This window comes from Equus asinus, chromosome 21 (genome assembly GCF_041296235.1).
Source record: "Equus asinus isolate D_3611 breed Donkey chromosome 21, EquAss-T2T_v2, whole genome shotgun sequence".
Classification (NCBI taxonomy): domain Eukaryota; kingdom Metazoa; phylum Chordata; class Mammalia; order Perissodactyla; family Equidae; genus Equus; species Equus asinus.
In genome coordinates, this window is record NC_091810.1 from 77,073,533 (window position 1) to 77,098,015 (window position 24,483).

General features: G+C 49.3%; 1 protein-coding gene across 2 annotated transcripts in view; it reads right to left on the reverse strand.

Annotated features, from left to right (window-relative positions):
* GALNT15 (polypeptide N-acetylgalactosaminyltransferase 15) overlaps window positions 1-17,332 on the reverse strand; it is a 43,780-nt gene extending 26,448 nt beyond the window's left edge. The window contains exon 1 of one of the 2 annotated variants that reach the window (XM_014842176.3): window positions 16,192-17,332. In XM_014842176.3, the coding sequence (XP_014697662.2) occupies window positions 16,192-16,718 (527 nt within the window). In that variant the 5' untranslated portion in view covers window positions 16,719-17,332. The remainder of the gene's footprint in view (window positions 1-16,191) is intronic. The other variant, XM_014842175.3, reaches the window with a different exon arrangement.
* Window positions 17,333-24,483: the final 7,151 nt, after the last annotated feature.

Genomic DNA, 24,483 nt, shown 5'->3' on the forward strand with positions numbered 1-24,483 from the left:
CTCCACTGGGAGGCTGTCTGGCTCCCTCCTCCTCTCAAGGTGCAGAGGATGCTTTGTGTTTGCTTTGCATTGGGTCTGTTGAGAGTTAAACCCACAGTGGAAGGAATTATAACAACAGCCCAATACATCGAGCAGCATGTGGCTCATAATTGTCCACAAAGTCACTTTCCTAAAATGCGTTTCCAAAGCACTTCTTTCTAGGTTGTAGCTGTCAAAACTGTGTCCATCCTCAGAGGAGTATTTGCATCTGAATAGGGGTTGTCTGGAGGATCCCAGACTTGCAACACATCCACATCTGTGATGGTGGAACTGCAGGCAGGGTGACAACGGAAAGGCCATCTGACATGGCATCAGCCTGTGCTGCTCATTAGCGGAGTGTCCCTCTGCCTGGCAGAGTCCTAACCAAGGCTGAAACTCTCAATGCTCCGGAAACCTGCACAAGACTCTCAGTGCAAAATCCTATGGGGGAGGGGGAGCTGATACTAGGTAAGTGCTTTAAGATAACAGTAAAACAGAATTCCTAGATAATTTTTTTTAAAAAGTTGACCATCCCATAAACTAGCTGTGCCAATTATTTTTACTAGTCTATGTATTTATACATTATTTCTTCCCATAAAGGATTTGAAGTCACTCACAAGAAATGTATACAATAAAATCATGGTGAAAGAAAAATAAGGATGAAAAGTCAGGAGAAGGGAAATCTAAGTAACTGTAGAAAGTCAACCTTTGAAAAACGACCATAAACACATAGGCCATAAGGGCCTTGGTATTTCTAGAATAAATTTTAAATTTGACTCTGAGCTTTCTGGTAGCCAAAGTAAAATGGGAGATTTATTCTGCAGCAGAACTGTCACCATCAGAGACGTTGCATACCAGATTTTTTAGGGAAAGCGATGCTCTTTCTAGTACTTTTTAAAAAATGATTTATTTCTTTTTTTGAAATAGTTTAAGACTCACAAGAAGTTGCAAAAATAGTACAGAGAGTTCCTGTGTTATCTTCGCCCAGCTTCCCCCAGTGAGAATATCTTACATAACCATGCACAGTGATAAAAACCAGGAATTTGACATAGTTCAATACGATCAATTCAAATACAGACTTTATTTGGATTTCACCAGTTTTTACATCTAGCACTAATTCTTAAAGGAAATTCCTATGGACTTCCGAAAGAAGTCTCTAAATGGATGACAGTGTCCTTAGAAGCATCCTTAAGTCTGATTTCAGGGCTGTTCAAATAACATGTCTAAAGTGGAACCAGTTCCCCATAAGGTTTTAGGAAGATAACTGAGTGCCCCAGTGCATGCCACAGCCTTTGCTGAGTTCTTTAACTCCTCCATCCTCCCCCTCGCTTCGCTCCCCCTCCTCTCTCCCCATGCCCTGGTGGACCTCTCTTCCAACAATTCACCCACCAGACTTTGAGAATTTCCACTCTGCCCTCAGAATTGCTCTAGACCGGCTCACAAACAGATTCAAAATTTCCTTGAGTTCTCTCCATTTCCTTTGCGGTTGTGGGTGTAGGCAAATTCAGAGATCCTGGGACTGGGGCCTCAGACAGTTATGAAAAGAAATCTTGCCTCAGTGAATTCAGTATGTACAAAAAAACCCTAAAATATTACTTGGGCAACTGCTGGGGGGCTGACTGTTCTCTCGGATATGAGAGGAATTTGGGGACAGAGAGGGCTGCATATGGAACTCCCATGGGTACAGTTCTATAGGGACCAAAGTCTGTCCCCTCAAGGCAGAAGAGCGCCATGCCTTCCCAAAGGTCTGGCCCCTTTCTCCACCCGAATTCGTAGCATATAAGGACCATAAACAACACAGTGTGGGGGGGCGTGTGTGTGCATGCGCGTGTGTGCGTGTCTGTCCTTGTAGTAGATGGCCAAAAGAGCTTAGACTTTGGAATTGGACATATTCAGACTTGACTCTTCACCCTGCCACTTCCCAAGTCTCCTAGGGTACTATACTCAATATTTAAAAGCCTCAGTTTCCTCACCTGGAAAATAAAGATAACAATATTCACCTTTTGGGCCTGTTGGGAGAATCTGAGAATAATTATAGGCACTCAATGGACAGTGGCTATTTTATAGCTATCTTGGAAAAAGATAAGATGTAATGAGCCTGTGTATCATCTTTGTTAAATATAGCTATCTTTAAACAACCACCCTACAGTACAGCATAAGACGCCTCCTGAACCACTTTCGGAAGTTCGGTTTTCCTTATCTGCATACTGGGAACGCCAACAGCACCCACTTCAAAGCTTTCGTAAGGGACCAGCACTTAGCACAGTCCCTGGACCATAGTAGGGATCCGTAATGAAAGAGATTCTTATTGAAACTCTAGCTCTTTAAGCCCACACTCTTTGCACATTGCTCAAAGGCAGGAGATAGGAGAGCTTCCTGTTCTGCCTAATAGCTGGTGACCCAGGGCAACCGACTTCCTCTCTTTGGCCTTGTGGAACATTCTCTGCAGAGCAGTGGTCTAGCCTGATGATTCAGGCTGTGGGCACTGGAGCCCCCTACTTCCTAGCTGTGTAAATGACCCTGGGCAAGGCGCTTAGCTTCTTGGAGGCTTGGTCTCCTCAAAGTGTAGTACTTTGTAGGGCTGCTGTGAAGATGACGCACTTCTTACAGCACTAAGGATTGACGAATAGAAATGGCAAGCAATAGGATATGTTGGAGTATACGAGGAAGCCACTTGGTGTAAACCTAATTCAGCCTGACTTTGTTTTTCCAAAAGGGCCTGACATGGCCATTGAGCATGCATTATATATCTGCTTTAAACATTTCCTATGGCAAAAACAAAGGCCCTTAAGATAAAGGTGCAACTTTCTCCCCACATTGACATTTCCTTAAGGATAAGCATCTTTCCCTAGAGTAGGAATTTATTACTGTGCTCACCTGTGACCACCCAGCTCAAGACAACAGACTTGCTTCCTGCTGCACCCACCAAGACAGCAGACCTACTACTACCTGCTGTGTCCCTCAATCGCTGTGCTGACAGGGCAATCTTGTGACTACTGTAAAAGGGATATTTCAATCATACGTGAAATATCCTCTTTGAGGGTATATAACCACCCCGTACACCCTCACTTCTTTGGAATGCTCTGTTTCTTTGTGGAAGGACTCTCCCAGGCTATATGGTCCTCACATTTTAGCTCAGAATAAACTCACCCCAATTCCGATTTATAGATTGGTTATGGATTACCTGCATCGACAGGATGGTGGCCAGCATGGAGCAAGCACCATACATGCGTTTGCTGCCATTATTAGAAGATGTACCATTACTACAAGATGGATCGCTAAGGTTCCTCCAGCCTTGAAATTCTGTGTTCTGAACTCTTTGGGGCCCTCTTCAGGTAGGAGAGGGGGAAGGGAAGAGGAAAATCCAGAGAAGAAAGGGTTTCAAAGAGAATTTCACAAGACTCCCCTCCTCTCTGTCCGGCTGTCTTGCTCCAGGATTTTCCAGGCTTTGTAGAGAGAGAACCGTGCTCTCTCTTCACAGAGAGAGGGTGGCAAACCGAACAATGGGCAAGGAGTGTGCCTGGATAAACCCAATAGGTTGCTGGGGCTTTTGAAAGGCTAAGTGGGTTTTTGAAAGCTGCTACAAGGCTGAGCGAGATGCCTTCCTGAGCTGTGGAGGTGGATGTGCCGGCCTCAGCTCAGAAAGGACCCTTCGCCCACTCCACGGGAAGAAGCTCACACAGCCTTCAAGACATAAACAGACAGCTTTGGGGCATCTCTTCAGGCAACTGCAAAACTGATGGGAGACAAGAACTGAAACTAACCAGGGAAATAATCCAGTGTTCCAGGGCCACAATTGTGGGCTCTGAGTGAATCCTGTGGGTTATGAGAAGGCCCAATACATTTCACATGGCTCTGGAGTGCAGCCCTAAATATTATAAACAGAAGTTTGGCAAGGCCTGTGTCTCAGGCCTGTTAGAGGTTTTTCAGAGGAGCCAGGGATTGTTTCTGGTGGGTAGAATGACCAGGAGGAGGGGCCTGTGGATGGTGCAGGCTGTGAGCCCCCAGACACCAGTGGAAAGCAGGAATACATGGACTTACAGGAGTCCATGGTCGTCAGCCCAGGATGGGCTTTGACAGCCTGTGGGCAGCACCGAGCCTTATGAGGATGGGCAAACGGAGCCCTCTCTACACCTGTGGCCCAGGTCATAGCGTGGAGTGGAGAAGGAGGGTGTGACGTGCGATGCCCCAAGAGCAGCCAAAATGCAACTCCATCCACCTTGCTCAAAAACTGTGTCAGTTTAGGGCATCTTAGGAAGAGCCTGTATGTCAAGTGGAAAGAGATCAAGCCTTGGCATTGAGTTCAAATTCTGGATCTGCCCTCATCTGACCTGGCCAAGTGACATAAGCTCTCTGATAATCATCCTTCTTTTCAGCAATTTCCAGATCCACAGACCCATTACATCTAGAGTAGTTGATTCCTTTTTTTTTTAAGATGGGCACCTGAGCTAACAATTGTTGCCAATCTTCTTCTTTTTTTTCCTGCTTTTTCTCCCCAAATCCCCCCAGTACATGGTTGTATATTTTAGTTGTGGGTCCTTCTAGTTGTGGAACACCACCTCAAAGTAGCCTGATGAGCGGTGCCATGTCTGGGCCCAGGATCCGAACAAGCCAAACCCTGGGCTGCCGAAACGGAGCGCGTGAACTTAACCACTTGGCTGTGGGGCCAGCCCCTAGAGTAACTGATTCTTATTTTTGCAATCTTTTTGATTCCAATAAGCCCTTTTTGAGTATGCTATTTACTTAACCTCGGTTTCTCATCTGTAAAATGATGTAGTTGGAGGATCAAATGAGTTAATACATATAAAGTACTTAGCCCAGTGCCTTGTTTGTAGTAAGAGTTCAATAAATGTTAATTATTATTATTTCTTGCAAGCCACCATGTGCCTGGATACCTCTCTAGTCCTCGATTTCTTCATCTGTAAAATGAGGATAACAAGTAGAGTTACTTTAGAGGACTAGCTAAAGATTATAGAGATATATTTTATATATCATGAAATCCACCCTTATATAAATGTGTACAATTCAGTGGTTTCTACTATATTCACAAGGTTGTGCATCCATCACCACTATCTAATTTCAGAACATTTTCATCACCCACTAAAGAAACCCACTACCCATTAGCACTTCCTTCCCATTCCCCAGGCAACCACCCCAGCACCTGGCAAACACTAACCTACTTCCTGTCTCTATAGATCTGCCTACTCTAGACACTTTGTATAAATGGAGTCATACAATATGTGGCCTTTTGTGAATGGCTTGTTTCACTTAACCTAGTGTTTTCAAGGTTCATCATGTTGTAGCATGTGTCAGTACTTCACTCCTTTTTACTGCCAAATAATATTCCGTTGTTTGAATATACCACATGTTATTTATCCATCCATCAGTTTGAGTGTTTCCATTTTGGCTACTATGAGTAATGCTGCTATGAACATTCATGCATAAGTTTTTGTGTGAACATGTTTTCAATTCTCTTGAGTATATACCTAGGACTGGCATTGCTGAGTCTTATGGTAACTCTACATTTAACATTTGAGAAGCTGCCAAACTGTTTTCCAAAGCAGCTGCACCATTTTACAATCCCGCTAGCAATGTGTGAGGGTTCTAACTTCTTCACATCCTTGTCAGCACTTGTTGTTGTCTGTCTTTTATTTTAGCCATTCTAGTGGAGGTGAAATGCTGTCTCATTGTGGTTTTGCTTTGCATTTCCCTACTGACTTGAGCATCTTTTCATGTGCTTTTTGGCCATTTTTAATGTATTCTTTGGAGAAATGTCTATTCAAATCCTTTGCCAATTTTTAAAAAATTGGATGTCTTTTTATTGTTGGGTTGCAGGGGTTCCTTATGTATTCTGGTACAAATCCCTTATCAGATATATGATTTGCAAATATTTTCTCCCACTTCTGGTTATCTTTTCATTTTCTTGAAGCACAAAACTTTTCCATTTTCATGAAGTCCAATTTATCTCTCTTTTTATTTTCTTTTTCTCCCCAAAGCCCCCGGTACATAGTTGTATATTCTTCGTTGTGGGTCCTTCTAGTTGTGGCATGTGGGGCACTGCCTCAGCATGGCTTGATGAGCAGTGTCATGTCCGCGCCTAGGATATGAACCAGCGAAACACTGGGCTGCCTGCAGCAGAGCGCACGAACTTAACCACTTGGCCATGGGGCCAGCCCCCAATTTATCTCTTTTTTTAAGCCACTAAATTTTGAGGTGGTGTGTATGCAGCACTAGATAATGGATACGCATTCCCACTTTAAAGATGAGGAAATTACAGCCCAGAGAGCTTAAGTGACTTGCTTAAAGTTACACAGCAAATAGCTGATGGTCGGTCTGACTTTAAACATATTGCTCTTAACAAATATATATATTGCCATCTTGGACTAAGTGCTAACACGATGTTCTGGATTCAGAGTCATAAGGCTTGGGTTCAAGTGTCTAGATCAAAGTGACAATGATGGAGGATTATTTGAAGAATGTGCAATCCATCAGATCGGTTCTGTCACATGTTTTGGACCATCCACACTGATTCATTAAGGTCCTCAGACAGCACTGTACTTAGATCCCACTGTCTTGGGCACCTTGGAAATTCACTTATGTGGAGTCATGCTGGGCACCATGCTCTCAGCTTTCATCAGAGAATAGTACAAGAATCAGTTTTGTGAACCTGCTTCTATTACACAGGGAACCTGTTGAGGATGTTGTCCACTCTATCACTTACATCCCCATTAAGCAGCTTGGGAGGGAAATTCCTGTCAGATACAAGTGCCAGGAAAAACTTTTCCTCCTCCGAGAACCTGGCGTGTTTCCTCCTTGTGAGCAATAAGAATCATGATATCTATTGTGTTTCTTTATTCAATTTGGCTGCCCAGAAGCTCAGAGTAAAGAAATAGGATATTTAGTCATTGAAAGGGTTCTGTGGATTGTCCATCTTCATTCCAATTTTCTCTTTGATCTTGACCTTCCATCTTTCCATCCAGTCATTTAACAGATATTTACTGAAAATCTACTATGTGTGAGGATTGAAAATGAATTAAATAGACAAGATCCTTGAAGCAGAATCTGCGGTGCCTCTGCCGGTAGCCCCTTGGGTCACGTCATTATAATACAGGACAGCCTGACTTCCAGTTGTTGGAGGGCTTGCTCTGACTGTGGGACATGCTCTCCCTGAGCATCGCTGACCTGAAGAGCTGGAGAATTAACCCCCCACCAACTCCTGTGCACTGCCCTCAGCCGGTGACTCAAAACAGTTGGCGGGATGATATCCAGCAACCTCCACCCGAAGGAGGCGGGGTACGCTGAGGTGCATGTCCCCCACCGTCTCCCGGATCCCCCGCAGGGCTGAGCTCTAGCTGCACACAGTGGTAACCGCCAGGAAAACACACCTTCCAGAGGCTGCCTTCTGTTGATCCCAGGCCCCATCAGCGCTCCGGGGCCCCACCTGCGAAACCAGTCCTCATCTCAGGTCGGCTGTGGGGGAACCCAAACCAAGCTAGTCTCTGGCGTCATAGAGCTTATATCCTATTAAACAGATAACTAAATAATTATTCGACAGCTGTAGCAAGCGCTCCAAGGAGACAGTGAGGGCCGTGAGACGAAAGCCGAGACCTGAAGGGTGGGTAGCACGCAGAGGAGAGGAGGAGCATGGGCGGGGAACGGTGCTCCTCGCAGATGGCACAGCCTCCGATCAGGCCCGGCGGTGGGAAGGGGCTTGACGAGTACCAGGAACTGCAGGAAAGGTATTCCAAAGTCTATCTCCCTTTACCTTGACTGAATATTATAGCGCTAGCAACATTCTGTTTGACGATGTATCTTCAGATCCTTCGAGGGAGTCGGGCAGGTAAACAAACAAACGTGGAAAAGGTCAGCAGGCCATGCCGGGGCCCTAGGCTGTCCCTCCGCCTCTGCGCCCTCAGAGTCTGTCTGTCGTGGAGACGCGCGTTCCTCCTGCCCTGTCTGTGCTGAGGGATCGACGAGGCGGGACACAGAAATGGCTTCTGGACCTTGTAAAGCAGAGCCCCGATGTGGCCAGGTTCTCCGGAAAAGGATCCATGAAGAAATGCTGGTTTTCTTATGAAAAAATGGGGTTACTTTCTTTGTCCTTCAACCCTATAGGGTGAGTATTGTACCATCTCTGTTCACATACATCACACAAGTGTCCAGAGCCCCAGACCTCGTTTGTCTGTCTTCTGAGCTGCAGGAGGGGAAGGAAAGACCAAGGGCTTTGGAACCGAATCAACTTGGCTTTGAATCCTGGCTCTGCTATTTACATCCCCTAATCAGCCAACACCGGGTGCTGATGACTTGGTGCAGGCGTGCTGTCTGGGTTAAAGGGGGACCATCCTGGCCCAAGAGAGCTGCTCAGTAAATGTTGGCTTTGTCTCTTCCCGCTCCAAGATCAGAAAGCCCAGGTGCGTTTACATGCAGATGCTCGCCCTCTTCCTGCAGCTCCAGGATCCCCTGTGAACTCGGAACTTGCATTTGGATGACGATTCTGAGGAGAATGAGTCACAGCACTGCGCCAGATGGCCTGGCTGTGGCGCAAACACGCTCCCACCCTCCTCTCACCAGGCCAGAGGAGAAGAGTTTCTGCCGGTTTTTCTAAAGCTGTTTTGGGGTTACTGAGCCCCAACTCCTACCAAATCAGCAAAGTCCCCTCACTCAGGTGAGCTTCCAAATGTCAGCCCTGAGCCCACCCATGTACCAGCCTGGTGGCCTGTCTGCATCTCTCAGTGCACCCAAAGCTCCTTGCAGTTGGGGCTGGGTCTTGCTCACCTTCTCACCTTTAATAGTTGCTAAATAAATATTTGTTCAATGAATGAAAGCAGACACTGTTCTTGCTCTCAAGAAGTGTATAGGCTGGTTCTCTAAATAAACAGGAGAGTAATACCGTAGAGGCAATTTCTTACATCCTGTGAAAATCCCAATGTTCAGCCCATCTGGTCTCTAACTGGTGGGGTTCATCTTGGGAAGATGAATTTCCAGGCCAGGCCTCAGGGTGGAAGGGCTGGGACACAGCCTGGGGATGATCCCTTAGAGGGATGGACAATGAAGCTTACGGAGGGGAGAGAGGCGTGGGAAGGGCTGGAGCCTGCAGTTGAGGCTCATGCTGCCAGCCTGTCATTCCCCACAGTGGGGACAAGTCACACGAGGTGCACACAGTCCCCTTCTCTTTGTGCAGGTCCTCTAAGTCTCATAGACTCTCTCTGAGGAGCTCCGAGCATCCTGGGCTTTGCTGTGATCCTGACTCCCTTGCTCTGGACTAAAGATGGGCACCAACTGGAAGTCACTGGTCTCAACACTGACCAGAGCCTATGAAGCATCTGGGTGTAATAGATCCCCCTAACAGGGATGACGTCTTCCAGATAGTGGCCAGGTGAACCTTCCAGATCCTCGGAGTTTGATATTCAGACATGCAGAGAGGGTCAGTGTTAGTAGCAGGTCATAGAGTGGGCAGTAAGCTGAAGATGAGGCAGTAGAAGCCAAGAGGTAGGCCAGCGCTTCTCAGACGTGAATGTGCACCCACATAACCCAGCATCTCCATGAATGCAGGTTCGGAGCCAGGATGTCTGGGGTGGGGCCTAAGATTCTCCATCTCTAGTAAGCAAGCTCCCAGGCGATGCTGATGCTGGTGGTCCCTGGACCACAGCTTGAGTGGAGGACAGTGGTTGTTAGTGGCAAGACATTAACAGATCAGTTGCTATGAGGGCAAAGTGAGCAGGTGCTGGGGAGAACAGCTGCTGGAGTACTGTGGCTTGTGGGCCTCCTTCCTGTCCTCCTCCTGCACTTCCTGCACCTCCTGCATCTTCCCTGGATGGTTCCTGTCCCTTACTTCCTGTGCAGACTCGAAGTAACCCCGCCACCTGCCATAACATGAGCGTCTCTGTTCCTTTTCACCTGAAAGGGCCTGATCAGTAGTGCTCAGCCTGCCTGCACATTAGAATCACTTAGAGAGTGAGCCCGTGAATTGTATGTCATTGGTTGGTCTGGGGTGGAGGCTGGGCGCCATGATTTGCAGAACTCTCCAGCTGATCCCAACGTGCAGGCAGGGCTGTGAACCAATGGCCTCATCAGTGTTTCTTAAACTTTAACATGAATATGAATCATCAAGGGGGCTTGTTAAAAAACAGAGATTTTCATCCAGTAGGTGTGAGTGGGGCCTGAGATTCTGCATTTCTGATGCTGCAGATCTGAGGACCATACTTTGAGTGGCACTGGGGTAAATAATACCTATTTTCCCTAGTAATTAAAAAAGATAAGACGTAGGTTGACCACCTCTAATCTAATCCCCAGGGCTAGAGCGAAGCACAAAGCGAAACCCTACTGCACTGGCTGCCATGGGTATATTTGATCTCGGCCCTGTCTATACCACAACTCCACTGAGGTGGACGGATCCAGAGTGGACATCCTAGGAGGCTCTGCCCACGGCCATGGCTACGCTGGACTCGAGGGCTGAAAGCTTGGTGCTTGTGGGTTCCCTTTGTGACATGGCCGGCCAGGTCCCCCTGGACCAGCACTCCTACTGACCACGTTGGGTGGTTTTCCCTCCTTTCTTGGGGAGGGGATGAGCTGAGCTCCTGCACTGCCTCTGCCCCAGCCTGTCCCTGTTCCCGCTCACCCTCAACCCCCGCTCAGGGGTGTGCCCACCCGCTCAGGTTTATTGATGCCCCGGCAGCTGTCTCCTCTCTCTTGCAGCCCAGGCTATCCCAGCCAACAGAGCAGGCAGGGAGTCATTCTGGGGTGGCTCAGTGACTGGCGGAACCGACCTGACCTGTGGATTGCAACACCACCTTCTCCAGGACAACAAAGTTGCCAGCAAAGTGGCCTCGGGGCAGGAGGGAGGGAACAAAGAAGAAGACAGTGCTTCCTTTCTCTCCCCACTGGCTGTGAAATGCCACCGCCCACCCAGTGCCTCTCAGCTGTGGCTGCACAGCAAAACCACCTGGGGATGCCCAGGCCTCACCCTAGAGCAAGGAAATCAGAATTCCTGGAAGTGAGACCTGGGTATGAGTAGTTTCTAAGACTTTCCGGATAATTCCACAGTGCTGCCAAGTGTGTGACGATTTAGCAGCCCACAGGAGCAGAAAGTAATTCTTCGATCAGAGAAAAGACAATAATGCGATGTCCACAGCTGCCTGCTCCAGCTTTCCTCCATCTTTCCAACTCACTTCTAGACCCTATATTCCAGAATATGACAAAGGCATCTTCGGTTTGGACTTGAACACTGGGAGGAAAATCATCACACATTTTGTCTCATTTGATCTACAACCTTATGCGAGGGTTTATTATCATCTCTATTGTACAGTTGAGGAAACAGGCTCAGAGAGATTGAGTGATTGCACAAGGTCACACAGTAAGAGGTGGGCCAGAATTCAACCCTGGGTCCACTGTTCTATGGCTGTATGATTTAGTCACAGTCGTGGGTATATAAACCGGAGAAACATGGGTCAAACCATAAATGCAATTTATAAGTTGATACAAGCAGGTAGCACAAAGCCAGGTATAGCTGAGCTGACGTTTATGTTTGTACGAAACTCCAGATCATGAAGGGAACTGTGTTCCTCTCTGTCTCTGTTCTCTATTTTCCAATTCCAGTACTACCTTCTCCATGGAACCTTCCAGAACTCTACTATCTCTCCAGTTACTGTCTATGAGTCCCCAAACTGTCTAGCATCAGCTTTTAAAAATCCAGATCACAGGGCTTCAACTCAGCACTATGGAGAGCTCTAGCAATGGGGTGTGAAAATCTCCGTTTTTAACAAGCAATATGGGGGCATCTCATATGCACATAGTTTTAGGAACCAGCGATGTAGCTGCTCAAAAGTGTGGTCTGTGGACCAGCAGGGCTGGTACCAACTGGGAGCATGATAGAAATGTGGCATCTTGGAGTGCGACCCTGGCCTGCTAAGTCAGACTCTGCATTTTAATGAGATGCCCAGGCAATTTGCCTGCGTGTTAAAGTTTGAGAAGCTCGTTCTGTCCAACCTGTTAGGCGTACAAAGTGTCCTCAGATCAGCAGTATCAGCGTCACCCAGGAACTTGTAGAAATCAAATTCTTGGGCCCCACCCTGGACCTACTGAGTCGGAAACTGCAGGGGTGGAGGCCAGGAATCTGTATTTTAACAAGCGCTCTAGGTGCTCTGACGCACACTCAAGTCTGAGAGCCACTGCCTGCCTGGACACAGAGATTACAAAGCTCTTTCCCAGTCGGGAGCCTCTTTGATCCTGGGCATCAGTTGCCCTGCGCTGGAAGCCAGGATGATCAAAGGAGAGCTGCGCCTGGGAGGGCTGTGGAAGCTGCTGATGCCACCCAAGGCTGAACGGGCAAGGCTGTTTCTCCCTGCCCCCCCTCTTGACAGCAGCTTTGAAGGGCTGAGTCAATCCTATTCCTCAGCCTGTGGCTCCATCGTGTATCATCTATGTATCATTCACTTTTGTCCCTGCCCCTGCCCCCAGGACCCTCCCCTCCCCACAGCACAGCCATTCCATTGATTTTCATTTGTTCTTGTAAAGCATGGGCTGTCTGTGCGCATAGAGTTCACATGTTCCCTCACGATGTGCTACGGACCTCTTTCTGCATCTTTATCGTTCAGCGTGGTCCCTGGAAGGGCCCCCTCCATCGGTAGCGTTCACTGAGTCTCTTGCTGCTTCCCCCCTGCCCCCCGAGTATCTCTGGGCTGCGTCTAGCTCCCCCAGCGCCATGTGACGAGATGCCCAGGTGGCTTCCAACTCCTCAGTGCCACCAAGGGCGCTGTGATAAACATCGTCCTCTGCGTCTCCCTGTGGACCAGTGTGAGTTCTCCCATTTTATAGATGGAAAAGCTTGAAATGCTTCCAAACCACGTGACTTGCCCGGGAAGTACAACACAGTGGTTAAGAGCATGACTCTGGTGTCAGACACACTTGGTCGGGTGACCTGGCCCCTGTCCCCTCACCTTTCTGGGCCTTGGTTTTCTCATCCATAAAATGGAGATGATAATATTACCCACCTTATCTGTTTATTATGAAGATTAAAGGAATGACAACCACTTAGCAGCGTCCCTAGCACGTAGTAAGTGCTCTGAGTTCACTGTAATTTTACCTCTCTTTCCAGAAACTGCCTTTTGACCTCTTTCACACTGATTTTTGTTTTCTGTTTTGGTCTTGCATTATTAGTAACTATCCTCGCATATCCCCTTTGCAAACCGACCTCCAGCAATGACCCTAAAGGCACTCAGAGAAGGCCTGAGGCCGGTTTGGTGCAGGAACTGGGCCGGGGGGCTTGTCTGGGAAGGAGTCAAGGGTGGGCTTGCAAGAAGCTCTGGGGCCGCTGATGGCACTGGTGATACGAGGGAGGCGGCCAGTGGATGTTGGCATGCTCCCGGCCCTTGCGGGAAAGCAGCCGTGTAGAACTCGCCAGAGCAGGTGCTTTAAGACCTGGCTGTTGTGTTATGAATTGTATTTTGGCCCAGTTTTAAAGCAGTGGGAGGAGGAGAGTCCTGCCACCCCGGAGGGAAGGTGAGGGTTGTTGCCTCACTTTGCAGACAATCCCACGTATATCCTGGAGAGGTGCCAGGAAGTTGGGGGAGCCAGGGCCTGAAGGCGGATGGGAGACCGGCGTCTGGGAGCCTAGGCCTGGGCTCACAGGCTGCAGAGCCAGCCTGAGGCCAGCAGAGGGCGCCACACACCTCGGGACAGAGCTGAGGCTGAGGTGAGCTGTGAGGACCAGGCAGGCTGGGAGTGGGGGGACCAAGTGTCCAGTTTGCCTGGGACTGAGGGGTTTCTGTGACAGGAAAGACTCAGGCAAACAGAGATGAGTTTGTTACCCTGACTGGAAGAGGCCGCCACAGAAGTGGCATACACACACATATGTGCACCTCACACACAGGACACAAAAGGTACCCACAGTCGCACCATGCATTCACACATGTGCACAATGCACACCCATGTACTTCACACCACAAGCATAACACACACAACACAGTTGCCCATGTACATGTGTACCACTTGCACAACACATTTGTAACACGCATGCAACACTCACATAATACACATGTGCAACACACAAATACATGTGCACACATGTACCACATAAACGTGCAAAACAAGCAGTACATCTCAATGCACATGTACAGACACAGTACATGTGCACGTCAGACCACACGTACAACATACGTGATGTGCATGAGTACATTATAAAGGTATACACGTTTGTACCATGCAGTACACTCACATAGTACATACACAAGCACATCCTATGCATGCAACACAGTCACAGCACAATATACATGCACACATGTGCCACAAAAACCTAAGTAAAACAAGTACCACATTGCAACACACATGCACAATGCGTGTCATACCACATGCACAACATACACAATGCATGCATGTATCACACATAATGCATACAGACATACATACATACATAAATATTAACACATCCACAACACACATGCACACGTAACAACACAATGCACAGCTTCTACCTGTGCATATCACACCACAACATACACAGACACCAGGCACTCAGGCACCACATGATGCATTACACACAACACTGTTTAACACACACAACACAATGCACCCACATATATGCACATGCACAACACACATGCACAATGCAGACACTCATGGTCACATACACACCAGCACCTTTGGTAGCCAGAGACCCTCTTGCTTGAGGCAATGTTTCTGATTGACGGATGAGGATACTCATCCTTGCTCTAGGCCAATGAAAAGATGTATCCAAGAATTTGAAAACTATATACTCCTTCAATTCAGCAGTCATTTCTCAACTGTGTGCCTGGACCTGGGGGTTCCCCACATGGCATCAATGACCATTCATCTCCGGTTGGAATGCATGTTGTGAATTAAAACTCCAGAGACCACAAAACTGCAACGGGGTAGGCCTGGCTGGGTCTACGAGTTTCCTGGAAAGAGCTCCTTAGGCCAAGAACTGGAGTCAGAGCAGCAGGGTTGGGACCAGGGAGAGGTGTGTGGGGCACTGGGGACACCAGCTCAGGAGGCTCCGCTCTCCAGCATTCACATGACCCAGACAGTGAGTGGCCAAGGAGCCAGGCAGCCAGGCTGAGAGGAACTCCCCCAGGGATCCAAGGAGCAAGTGGTCCTGCTCCCACTCCTGCTCCACACAGATCCTCACCCGGGAACTCTCTAGACTCTGCGAAGAGCGGTGGCTTATAGGGAAGGGACCTATATCACCAAACCACCCAGCTGCATTGCCCCTGGATGCTGGTAACCAGGTTCCCTCCTCTGTGGCCAGCCATGGGGATGGTGTGGGATGGCAGGGGGTGTACCAGATGAGCCGGCCATTCCCCTGGGCACAGCCTGCATGTCATCACACTCCCAGCTTGCCTCCTAGGAGTGGGACCACCCAGCTAGGTTAGGCTGCATCAGCACAGTATTCTAGCTCCTGGGCACTGGAACTGTCCCCTTAGTCTAGTGGCATAGAGTGGTGGTTCAGGTAGACTGGAGCTTCTGCCTGGATTCAAATCCCTGCATTGGCACCTACTAGCTGGTTGACTGTGGGCAAGTCACTCGACCTCTCTGTTCCTTATTTTCATACCTATAAAATAGGCATGACGGTAATACTGGCACCCATCCTACAGAGTTGTAAGGACTTCATGAGTTAATACATGAGAAGCTTTTCAAAGAACGCCAGGCACATGGCAAGAGCCACAAAAATGTTAGTTGCAATTGTTATTTTGATCCAAAATAAAAGCAAACACTAACAACAGCCATAGTCTTGAAAGGCACTGGAGTCAGAAGTGCCTTGGAGAGTGTCTGCTCCAAGCCCCCTCTGCATTATATAGATGAAGCTGTTTGACCCCATAATCCAAAGACAGGAGGCCAAGAACCCGGGATGGGGAAGAGAAGGAACAAGTACAAGTTCCTCCTTTTCTGTTTCTAGGACAGTGGTCCTCATCTGGAGGGCTAGTTCAATACAGACCACTGGACCCCCCAGGGCTTCTGACTCCATGGGTCTGGGATGGGATCTGAGACTATGCATTTCTAACAAGTCCCAAGGTGATGCTGCTGCCACTGCTGGTCCCTGGACCGCACCTTGAGAAGTGCTGCCCTGAGGACAGAGGAGGCAGGGTGCAGAAAGTTCGCATCCTGGCGTTTGCTGATTGCACTCCAGTACCAGGGAAGGGAAGCAAGGGCCTTACTTACAGCGGATGCCGTACCTCCGGCAGCGCCCTCTGCAGGGGGATGCGGGCGCTGAGCGCCTCCTCCAGGCTGAGAGGTGTCAGCTCATCTTCAGATACCTCCTGGTCCTCCTCCTCGGCCCCCCAGTCCCTCTCTGGGGCCTCTTTGTCCTGCCTCCTGCTCGGCTGCTTGATGAGCTGGTAGCTGCCACCTCTCCTGTCCCGGCTCTGGTTCCTCCTGACCCTGGGTGAGGCCACGGCCACCAGGAGCTGATCCTCCTGCAGCGAGATAAAGGGCAACAGGCCCTCCAGGGAGTCATACTCTTGGCCGTCATCCTCGGCCTCCAGCACCCATTCCTGGGATTCCCCAAAGTTCAGGCGGTACCCAGCTTCAGGGCTGTGCTCGGCGACCTGGGCTGTGACAGCCTGGTGCAGGGCATGCGGGGGAGGATGCAGCATGGCCACCAGCAGCAGCACGCACCCCAGCATCAGGAGGAGCAGCAGGAACTGCAGTCTGCATGGTCCATGCCTGCATCGCTTCCTTAGGAGCATGTTGCTGGAACTTGCCAAATGCAACAGGTCATGTTCAAGTTCACTTTCTCTTCCTGCTGCAGGTTCCTTCAAGCTGGCAGCAGAACCTGGGTTCCTGGTTCCACCTGGAAGTTCTTTGATCGTCACTTAACCTGCTCCTTTTTTTCCCATCTGACCTTTGCCAACAGCGGGTGTAAGACTGGCTTCGCTTATAGTCAGAAAGTCACAGGACCCAAGCCCCACCCAGTCCTCTCTGAGTGGATTTCTTTAATTGCCTTCTGAAAGCCCACTCACAGGGACTTCAAATGGAATTGTTTGCCCCCCTTTTTCTCCTTGGGAAAAAAATCATTATTCCATTCTGCTCAGGGGTTTAGTCCCGTGTATTTCGTTTCCCCCCTTGCACGAATGGTCAGGTTGCTATGCGATGTCTGGGGGGAGCTGGTGAGTCCTCAGTCCAGCAGAGGTGACAGCCGTGCTCCTTTGGATGCTGCAAGTCAGGTCAGATCAACAGATGTGAAGCCGGCAGGCGGTGCCTGGTTTCCTTTCACACATAGCTCTGCGCTCAGCCAGAGAGCCTCTGCCAGACACCGCGGGAGCCAGGCGTGCGCCTCGCCCCTGGTCCTAATGCCCTCACTGTTCCCAGGCTCTGCACAACCACACGGAACACAACTCCGGGGCGGGGCGGGGGTGGGGTGGGGTGGGGTAGGGGGGATAAAAGCCGTCACTGCTGGCACCAAACCCAAACAGGAACATTCCAGGAGGTCGGATTTGAATTTCCTTCATAGGATGACTTCTTTCCCCACCCAAAGGGGCAGGACAGAGTATTCCCTCCCGACTTCAGAAAGGCTGTACGTGTGACGTAAATGCGGGGAGCTGGCTGGCTGTTTGCATCCTCAGCCTCCCACAGGTGATCCATAAAGCTGGACAGGACTCTCCCTCCCTTCCTGAGGACCACTGTCCTTGTCTTTCTGAAAATGAGGGAAGCTATGGGAGAGGCTCTTTTAAGCCCTTTTTGCCCACAGGAGCATCTGAATGCCTATGATGCACTGGCCAGTGATGGAGGGACGTCGGAAGAGGCGTGGAATGTTCCTTCAGACAGAAAACTTCCTCATTCAATCAACAAATATTAATGAGCAGCTACTATGCGGAACCGATTCTCAGGACTGGGAGTACAGCAATGAATGAAACAGACCAAAATTTGTGCCTCTTGGAGCTTACATTCAAGTGGGAGAGACAGACAGATAGATAATCAATTAAAACATACAGTGGGTGAGATGGTGATAAGAACCAAGGAGAAAAACAGAGCAGGAAAGGGGGCTGGGAGCGAGGGCGGGCAGTTGACAACTGACGCTGAGTGGAGAGGGGAGATTTCACAGGAGAGTTAGCACCTGGGGAAGGAGGAGGGCGAGGCGGCTGTCCAGGGATGAGCATTTTGGGCAAAGAGGATAAAGAACGGGAAGGGCCTGAGGTGAGGGAGTGCCTGGCCTGTTTCAGGAACAGCAGAGCACCAGGTGGCTGGAACAGAGTGGGCAAGTGGAGTGTGATGGGAAATGGAATGAGAGGGTAAGAGGGGAAAGAGGGCAGGGGAGATCGGGTAGGACCTTGCAGGGCATGCTGGGGATTTTGGCTTTTCTTCTCAGTGAGATGAGAGCCCTTGGAGGGTGGTGAGCAGAGGAGAGACACGATCGACTTGGATTCTAACTGGCTCGCTCTGGCTGCTGTGCTGAGAGTAGACAGTGGGAGAGCAAAGGGCAGCATCAGGGAGGCCCATGAAAGTGTCACTTCAGTGGGAACAGGTGAGGACGTGGACCAGCCTGGTACCAGTGGAGGTGGTGAGAGGAGGTCCCCTTCTGGACATACTTTAAGGAAGAACCTATAGGATTTGCTAATGAATTGATGTCTTGTATGAGAGAAAGACAAGAGTCAAGGATGATTTCAAGTTTCCAACTGCCTGAGCAGTTGGAAGAGTAGAGTTACCATCAACTGAGATGGGGAAAGCCGGGAGCAGAGAAAAGGAGGTGAAGAGCAGTGGCTCAGCTTGGGACATGCGATGTTGGAGATGTCTTAGACAGCCAAGGGCAACTGAAGGGGAGGCAGCTGGAAGTATGATAGCTGGAGGTCAGGGGAGAGGTCTGGCCTCAGATGTGAAGTTGGACACCAGTGGCACACAGAAGACGTTTGAGGCCGTGAGACCCAAGATCCGGGGGCAGCGATGTGGACAGGAGAGAGAAGGGAATCGAGCATGCTCAGAGCGCTCGGGCTCCTGGCTTCTGGCTGGAACAGGTTGACTCTGGGTACCTACCCATCACTGTGAGGTGGGTTTCTCCTGACAGCTGTAAAGCAGCAAGGCTGTCCTGTAACCAGGAGTGGAGTGGGGACAACTGACATTGGGGGTTCCTGAAGCAAATTGCTAATTGTTTCCGTTTTGATTTTGATCTTAGAATGTGAGCCTAAACATCTTATAGAAAAAAATGTTTTTCCTTTTGACTCACTTGCTTCTTCCTGTGTGTGTGTGTGGTCCTCGAAGCCATCTGTAGAGTCAGAGGTGACATGGTGGGTTACATGAGTTTGCTCTGCTGAGAGCCCAGCACAGTGCCCCAATGCCACTTGCAAACTTCTAGATTAGACTGCATTTTCCAAATCCCACATCAGGGTGTATTGGGGGTGGGAGTTGTGCGACTTTCAGGTTCAAGAGGCAGGCACCCTGGAAGATGAAGTTCAGAATTTCTGGGACATTTTCAGTTTCGTGAGGATAATGAGATAGAAAGCTTCAATTCCAGGAGGCTGTCAGAGAACTGAGTGTGCACAGTCTCCACCCTTGCGGCAGAGCGCCCTCCCCCACCCTCTCCAGCAACACTGGCCTCGAAGGTTCCAGGCACATCCCACTCCACGGCCTTTATCTGTACGACCCTCTACTTGATCACTCTTGCCCTGGAAATCCAGCCACGTGGCTTATTTCTTCACTTTCGTGTTTACTTGATTGTCTTTTATTCAGTGGGGCCTCTCCTGGCCCACCTTTTGGCATCAGAAGCCCCTCCATCTACGTGTGGCATTCTCCATCCTCGTCCCCTGCTCTCTTTGAGAATCTCTGTGGCTCTTCTCAACGCTCAACAAGTAAGATACTCAGGCCTTTACTGTCTATGCCCCCACCTCACCCCAAAAGGTAACCCTACATGGGGAGGGGTTTTGTCCACTGCTGTTTCCCCAGAGACTGGCCCTGTGTCTGGCACAAACTAGGCATTCAAAAAATGTTTGTCAAATGAATATAGAGACAACTAGATGGCTATTCTGATTCAAGTCAACAAGGTCTGTGTGTCCCCTGAGACTCTGAGATTTGGATCAGCCCTAAAAGGACTCTATACAGCCCATAATCCCAGGTTGATACTTTAAGGCTGCCCTAAAGGACGTAAAATTCCAGGTGCTCTTCAAATGGACAGAGGTCCCTCAAAAACCCTTGAACTGGTCCACACCTGCTGGGATGGTTAAGGGTCAGAATGGACCATCTTGGCATGACTACCACGGAGGGGCTTGGCCGTGCTGCCCTTGGCTCTGACTCCCACCAGAGTCCTGGGGAAACTCACTCTAACGGATCCCTGATGGCCTCCCCACCAAAGTGTCCATTACACAGTTAAAGGAAGGGGCCCCTCTCCTGGGCAATGTAATAAGTGTTACATCTCCACACAGCACAGGACTCAGACTTCCCCACAAATCCCCCGGCTTTTGAAAGTCACCAGGTCTGGGGGGAGCAGCAGGCTTTCCTGACCCCAGGCCACCAGGGCCACGTCCCACCTGCATGCTGTTCTGCCCCCTCTCAGCTCCTGGCTTGCAGGAGTGTTACTTTGCTGCTCATATACCATCTCATAGCCTGATCCTCCCTTTATCACCCAGATGTCAGCAACGCATCTTCGGTCTACAACCCTGTCTCCTAGTTCTGTCCTCATGTAGCTGGAATTTTCTTCTCTATGTCTTCTACTCAGAAACAAACCAAGCAAGTCATGGATCCCCAAACACAACACAAAAATCTTTTCCACCTCTACCTTATTCTTCTCAGCCTCAGAAACGAGACTTCCTTGAGGGACATCCCGTCTGTTACTCATTGCCCAAAGCTACACGGGAGCTACACTGCCCCTGTCCAGGGCTCTTTGGGGGAGAAGGGCCTACACACAGGACTGTGGTACCTGCCCCATCATCAGGGTCCCTCCTCCTCTCTTTCTCACCTGTGTTCCCATCATAAGTTGAATTGTGTCCCCCTAAAAGATGTTGAAGTCCTCCCCCCAGTACATGTGAATGTGGCCTTATGTGGAAATAAGGTCTTTGCAGATGATCAAGTTAAGATGAGGTTATAGGGTGGCCCCTAATCCAACGTTACTGATATCCTTATATGAAGGAGAAATTTGGGCACAGAGACATGCACACAGGGAGAACGCCATGTGAAGAAGAAGTCAGAGATGGGGGTGATGCATCCATGAGCCAGGAAGCAGCAAAGATCACCAGCAAACCACCAGACACCAGGGGAGAGCATGGAACAGATTCTCCTCACAGCCCTCAGAAGGAACCAACCCTGCTGACACCTTGACTTTAGATTTCTAGCTTCCAGAACTGTGAGGAAATAAATTTCTGTTGTTTAAGTCACCCAGGCTGTGGCACTTCGTCACAGCAGCTCAGAAAACTAGTACAGTTCCTTTCACCTGACCACCTCCCTCCCTCCTTTCCCTCCACTCTCCCTCTCCCTCTGTCCTTCCATTCTCTCTCTCATTCCATCTCTTTCCCTGTGTCATACTACCTCCTCAGTCCAGGGTCTTGGGCCTGGTCTTCCCATGACAGAGACAACCCTGAAGAAAGGCTCCTCTCAGGACTAGATCTGGCTTGGCTCTAGCCTGGGGTTCTCAGTCCCAGCTTAAGATAAGCTAGAGCTGGTGGAGACCCAGATGCGGACCTCTGGTCCCTCATGAGGCTTGGAGCATCATCCATCTAGGCTCAGAGCTCAGAGAGCTGAGACAGTGAGCACCCCAGTCAGAGAGTCCCTGGGGTTTCTGCATGTTGCTTGCTTTAGCTTTTCGCTTGCCTGTTTTGTCACAGGCCACAGCACCTTTGGTGTGTAAAAGTCTGCTATTTGCCTAGAAAAAAGTTGGAAGTTTTCAGTTCATTTGGGTAGCAGGTTAAAGTGCCTGAACAAATCAGGGACCAAGAGGTTTCACTGAGGGAACAGGGGACACGAGCTTGTAAGTAAACACTGCCATGCAATGGGAGACCTGGCCCAGGCAATTCAAGAAGATGCCATTGACAGCTGTAAGCCTGGTCACCAGTCTGGTTCCCATCCTAAGCTCAGGTGAAAACAAGAGCAAGAAGCAAGGAGGGCGATGAGGCAATTCCCCGAGGGACTTACCAGGAGTGTCTTCTGTTTGACTTTGTTATAACATGCGGCGATGGCTATTTGCTTTTTGGTCTTCCTTATGAACAGTGGTTCTGTCTTTGTCTCTCCCACACCTAGCACAGCACCTGGCTCAGCAACACATGTCAAATAAATGGCTTTCAGAGATGAGATCTGGTGTACACTATACATACGCACTGAGTAAATTGTTGACAATAAGATAACACCTGGGATCAGTATCTATGTTTGGCCTTAGAAAGGGGAGAAAGGAAATGGGAGGACATGCCACCACATATCAAACAGCCAACTCCACCTCCTCCTTTCCCTCAGGCCACCTGAAAGACTGTGCCTGAGGTGGCCCACCCCACTTCCTGGTGCTCTGATACAACCCAGACGGCTCTGCTTTCCTTGTGCTCCCTCTGGGCATGGATTGTATGGGGAAGAACAGTGCTGCTGACTGGGGCACCAAAGTGTCTAATTACCACATGGCCAGCCCTGACACGGAGCAGTCTTTACACACGGCTAACTTGGGGAGGACTGGCATCCATGATGCTTGTAGGTAGGCACCCTTTCTGTGCCCAACCATCACTGGCAGGTCCATCTTCAAATGCAAAGATGGCCAAGAATCTAGGTCCTTCCTAGGCCATTCTCAGACTCACTGAGCCAGAGTTTATGGGGTGTGCCCAGGCATCTGTGTTTCAACAAGCCTTCCAGATGCTTCAAGTGTCTGCTAAGGTTCAAGAGCACTCTCAGAAAGAATCCATCTCCTTGAAGAAGATGAGGAAGAGATGCAAGCTCAAGCTGCTTCTCTCTGGTCCAAGATAAGTTCTGCTTCAGCATGAGGGGGAAGCAAGGCAGCTCAGTTTTGTGTGTTTAAACTGCAGGTCCCAGACTTAGATGTGCAAGGCCGGTTTTTATCTTTGCCAAAACAGAACTTAGGAACCCACATTCTCCTCAGTGGTGGAGCCAGTCTCAGGAAGTTCAAGGTTTCTCCATCGCCTCACTCTCCTGGGGCAGAGTCTAAGTTGTGGGTGCTACACAGGGCTCGGGCATTGGGGTGGAGCACACCTGTCCTCATCCTTGTCCTCTATCTATGCCAGAGTCCTCTGAAAGGGCCCTGTTCCCGTCTGGCCCTGAGACACTTCCTGCAGAGGTTCTGCTGCATCCACCTGCTCTCTAAACACAAGGCCTCTTGGGTCACAGGCTTCCTGTGACAACTCCATGCTACTCTTGTTGGGGACATGGGGAACTCTGCGAGACTGTCTCACACCCACCTGCCTAAATCCACATGAGACTTTTCTTCTACTCCCACCCCATGCTGGTTGAAGAGGACACTGGGGTTTTGCCATTGCCCTGGGTTGTACCTGAAGATGGGGACTTTGGTCCCCTCTTTCTGGGGTTTCTGTCATTTACCATCATATATACTTCCTGTCCTGAGACTTGGCTTAGGGGAGGGGCTTAGGACACGTTTCAGGGACCCATGGGGATCGAAGATCTCTTTGCTTTCCCTTCAACCATTCCTCTCCCAGCCTAGGAGATTTAAAAAATATATTTAACATTTTTTTAATTCCCAAGGAGATTGTAGCAGCCCTGGTTGATTCACTGCTCTAGACGCCCTCATCCCAGCTCTGAGTTCATGGGCGGCTGCAGGTGGACACGTAGATAGCTTCCCCTCAAGTGCCTGCATCTCCTGCCTGCCTGAGGGTTTCTCCAGCATCATGGAGCTTGCACACCTTTCATGCCCAGCAGGCCAGAAGTGCTGGGGATTTAACTTCAATCATTAAGCAACTTCCATCATAAGGGAAAGGAAATTGGTGGATAAATACCTCATCAGATAATACTGAACCGGCTCCATGAGACTATTCTGAGATATGGTCTGCATAATTCTTGAAAGAGTTCCTAGCAGGACTGAGGTCCCAGTTGTCCGCAGCGGCAACCTGCTCATCAGCACAGCGTTTATTCATTTTCTCCCTTCTTCATCTTTCTCTCCCCGCCCCCTCACTTGTGCTTCTTGAGTTCTCTTCCCAAATAGACTACGTACGTCCAAGTCCTTATCTCAGGGTTTGCTTTCAGGGGAATCCAAACTCAGACGGAGATGCCAAACAGCGTGAACGCTGTATCTCTTTCTTGGATTTCTGCTGTGGCGTAAAGTAATTGCTGAGAAAAATAACTTCCTGTAGTATTCAGCAAGATTATTTCTGTTCTTTTTATTTAAGTCTGACTATGACAAGTTTCCTGATCTGTATTCTCTGCAATAAAGCGTATAACTACGTAATCGGTACTCTCTTAGACCCTAAGTGAAACATTCTTCAGTATATTCTATATTACGCCTAGAATAATCTGTTGAAGGGCAAAGGCCATGTCTGACATTGTAAAGCCACCCTGTCTTAAAAACCCAGTTAATCCCAGTGACAC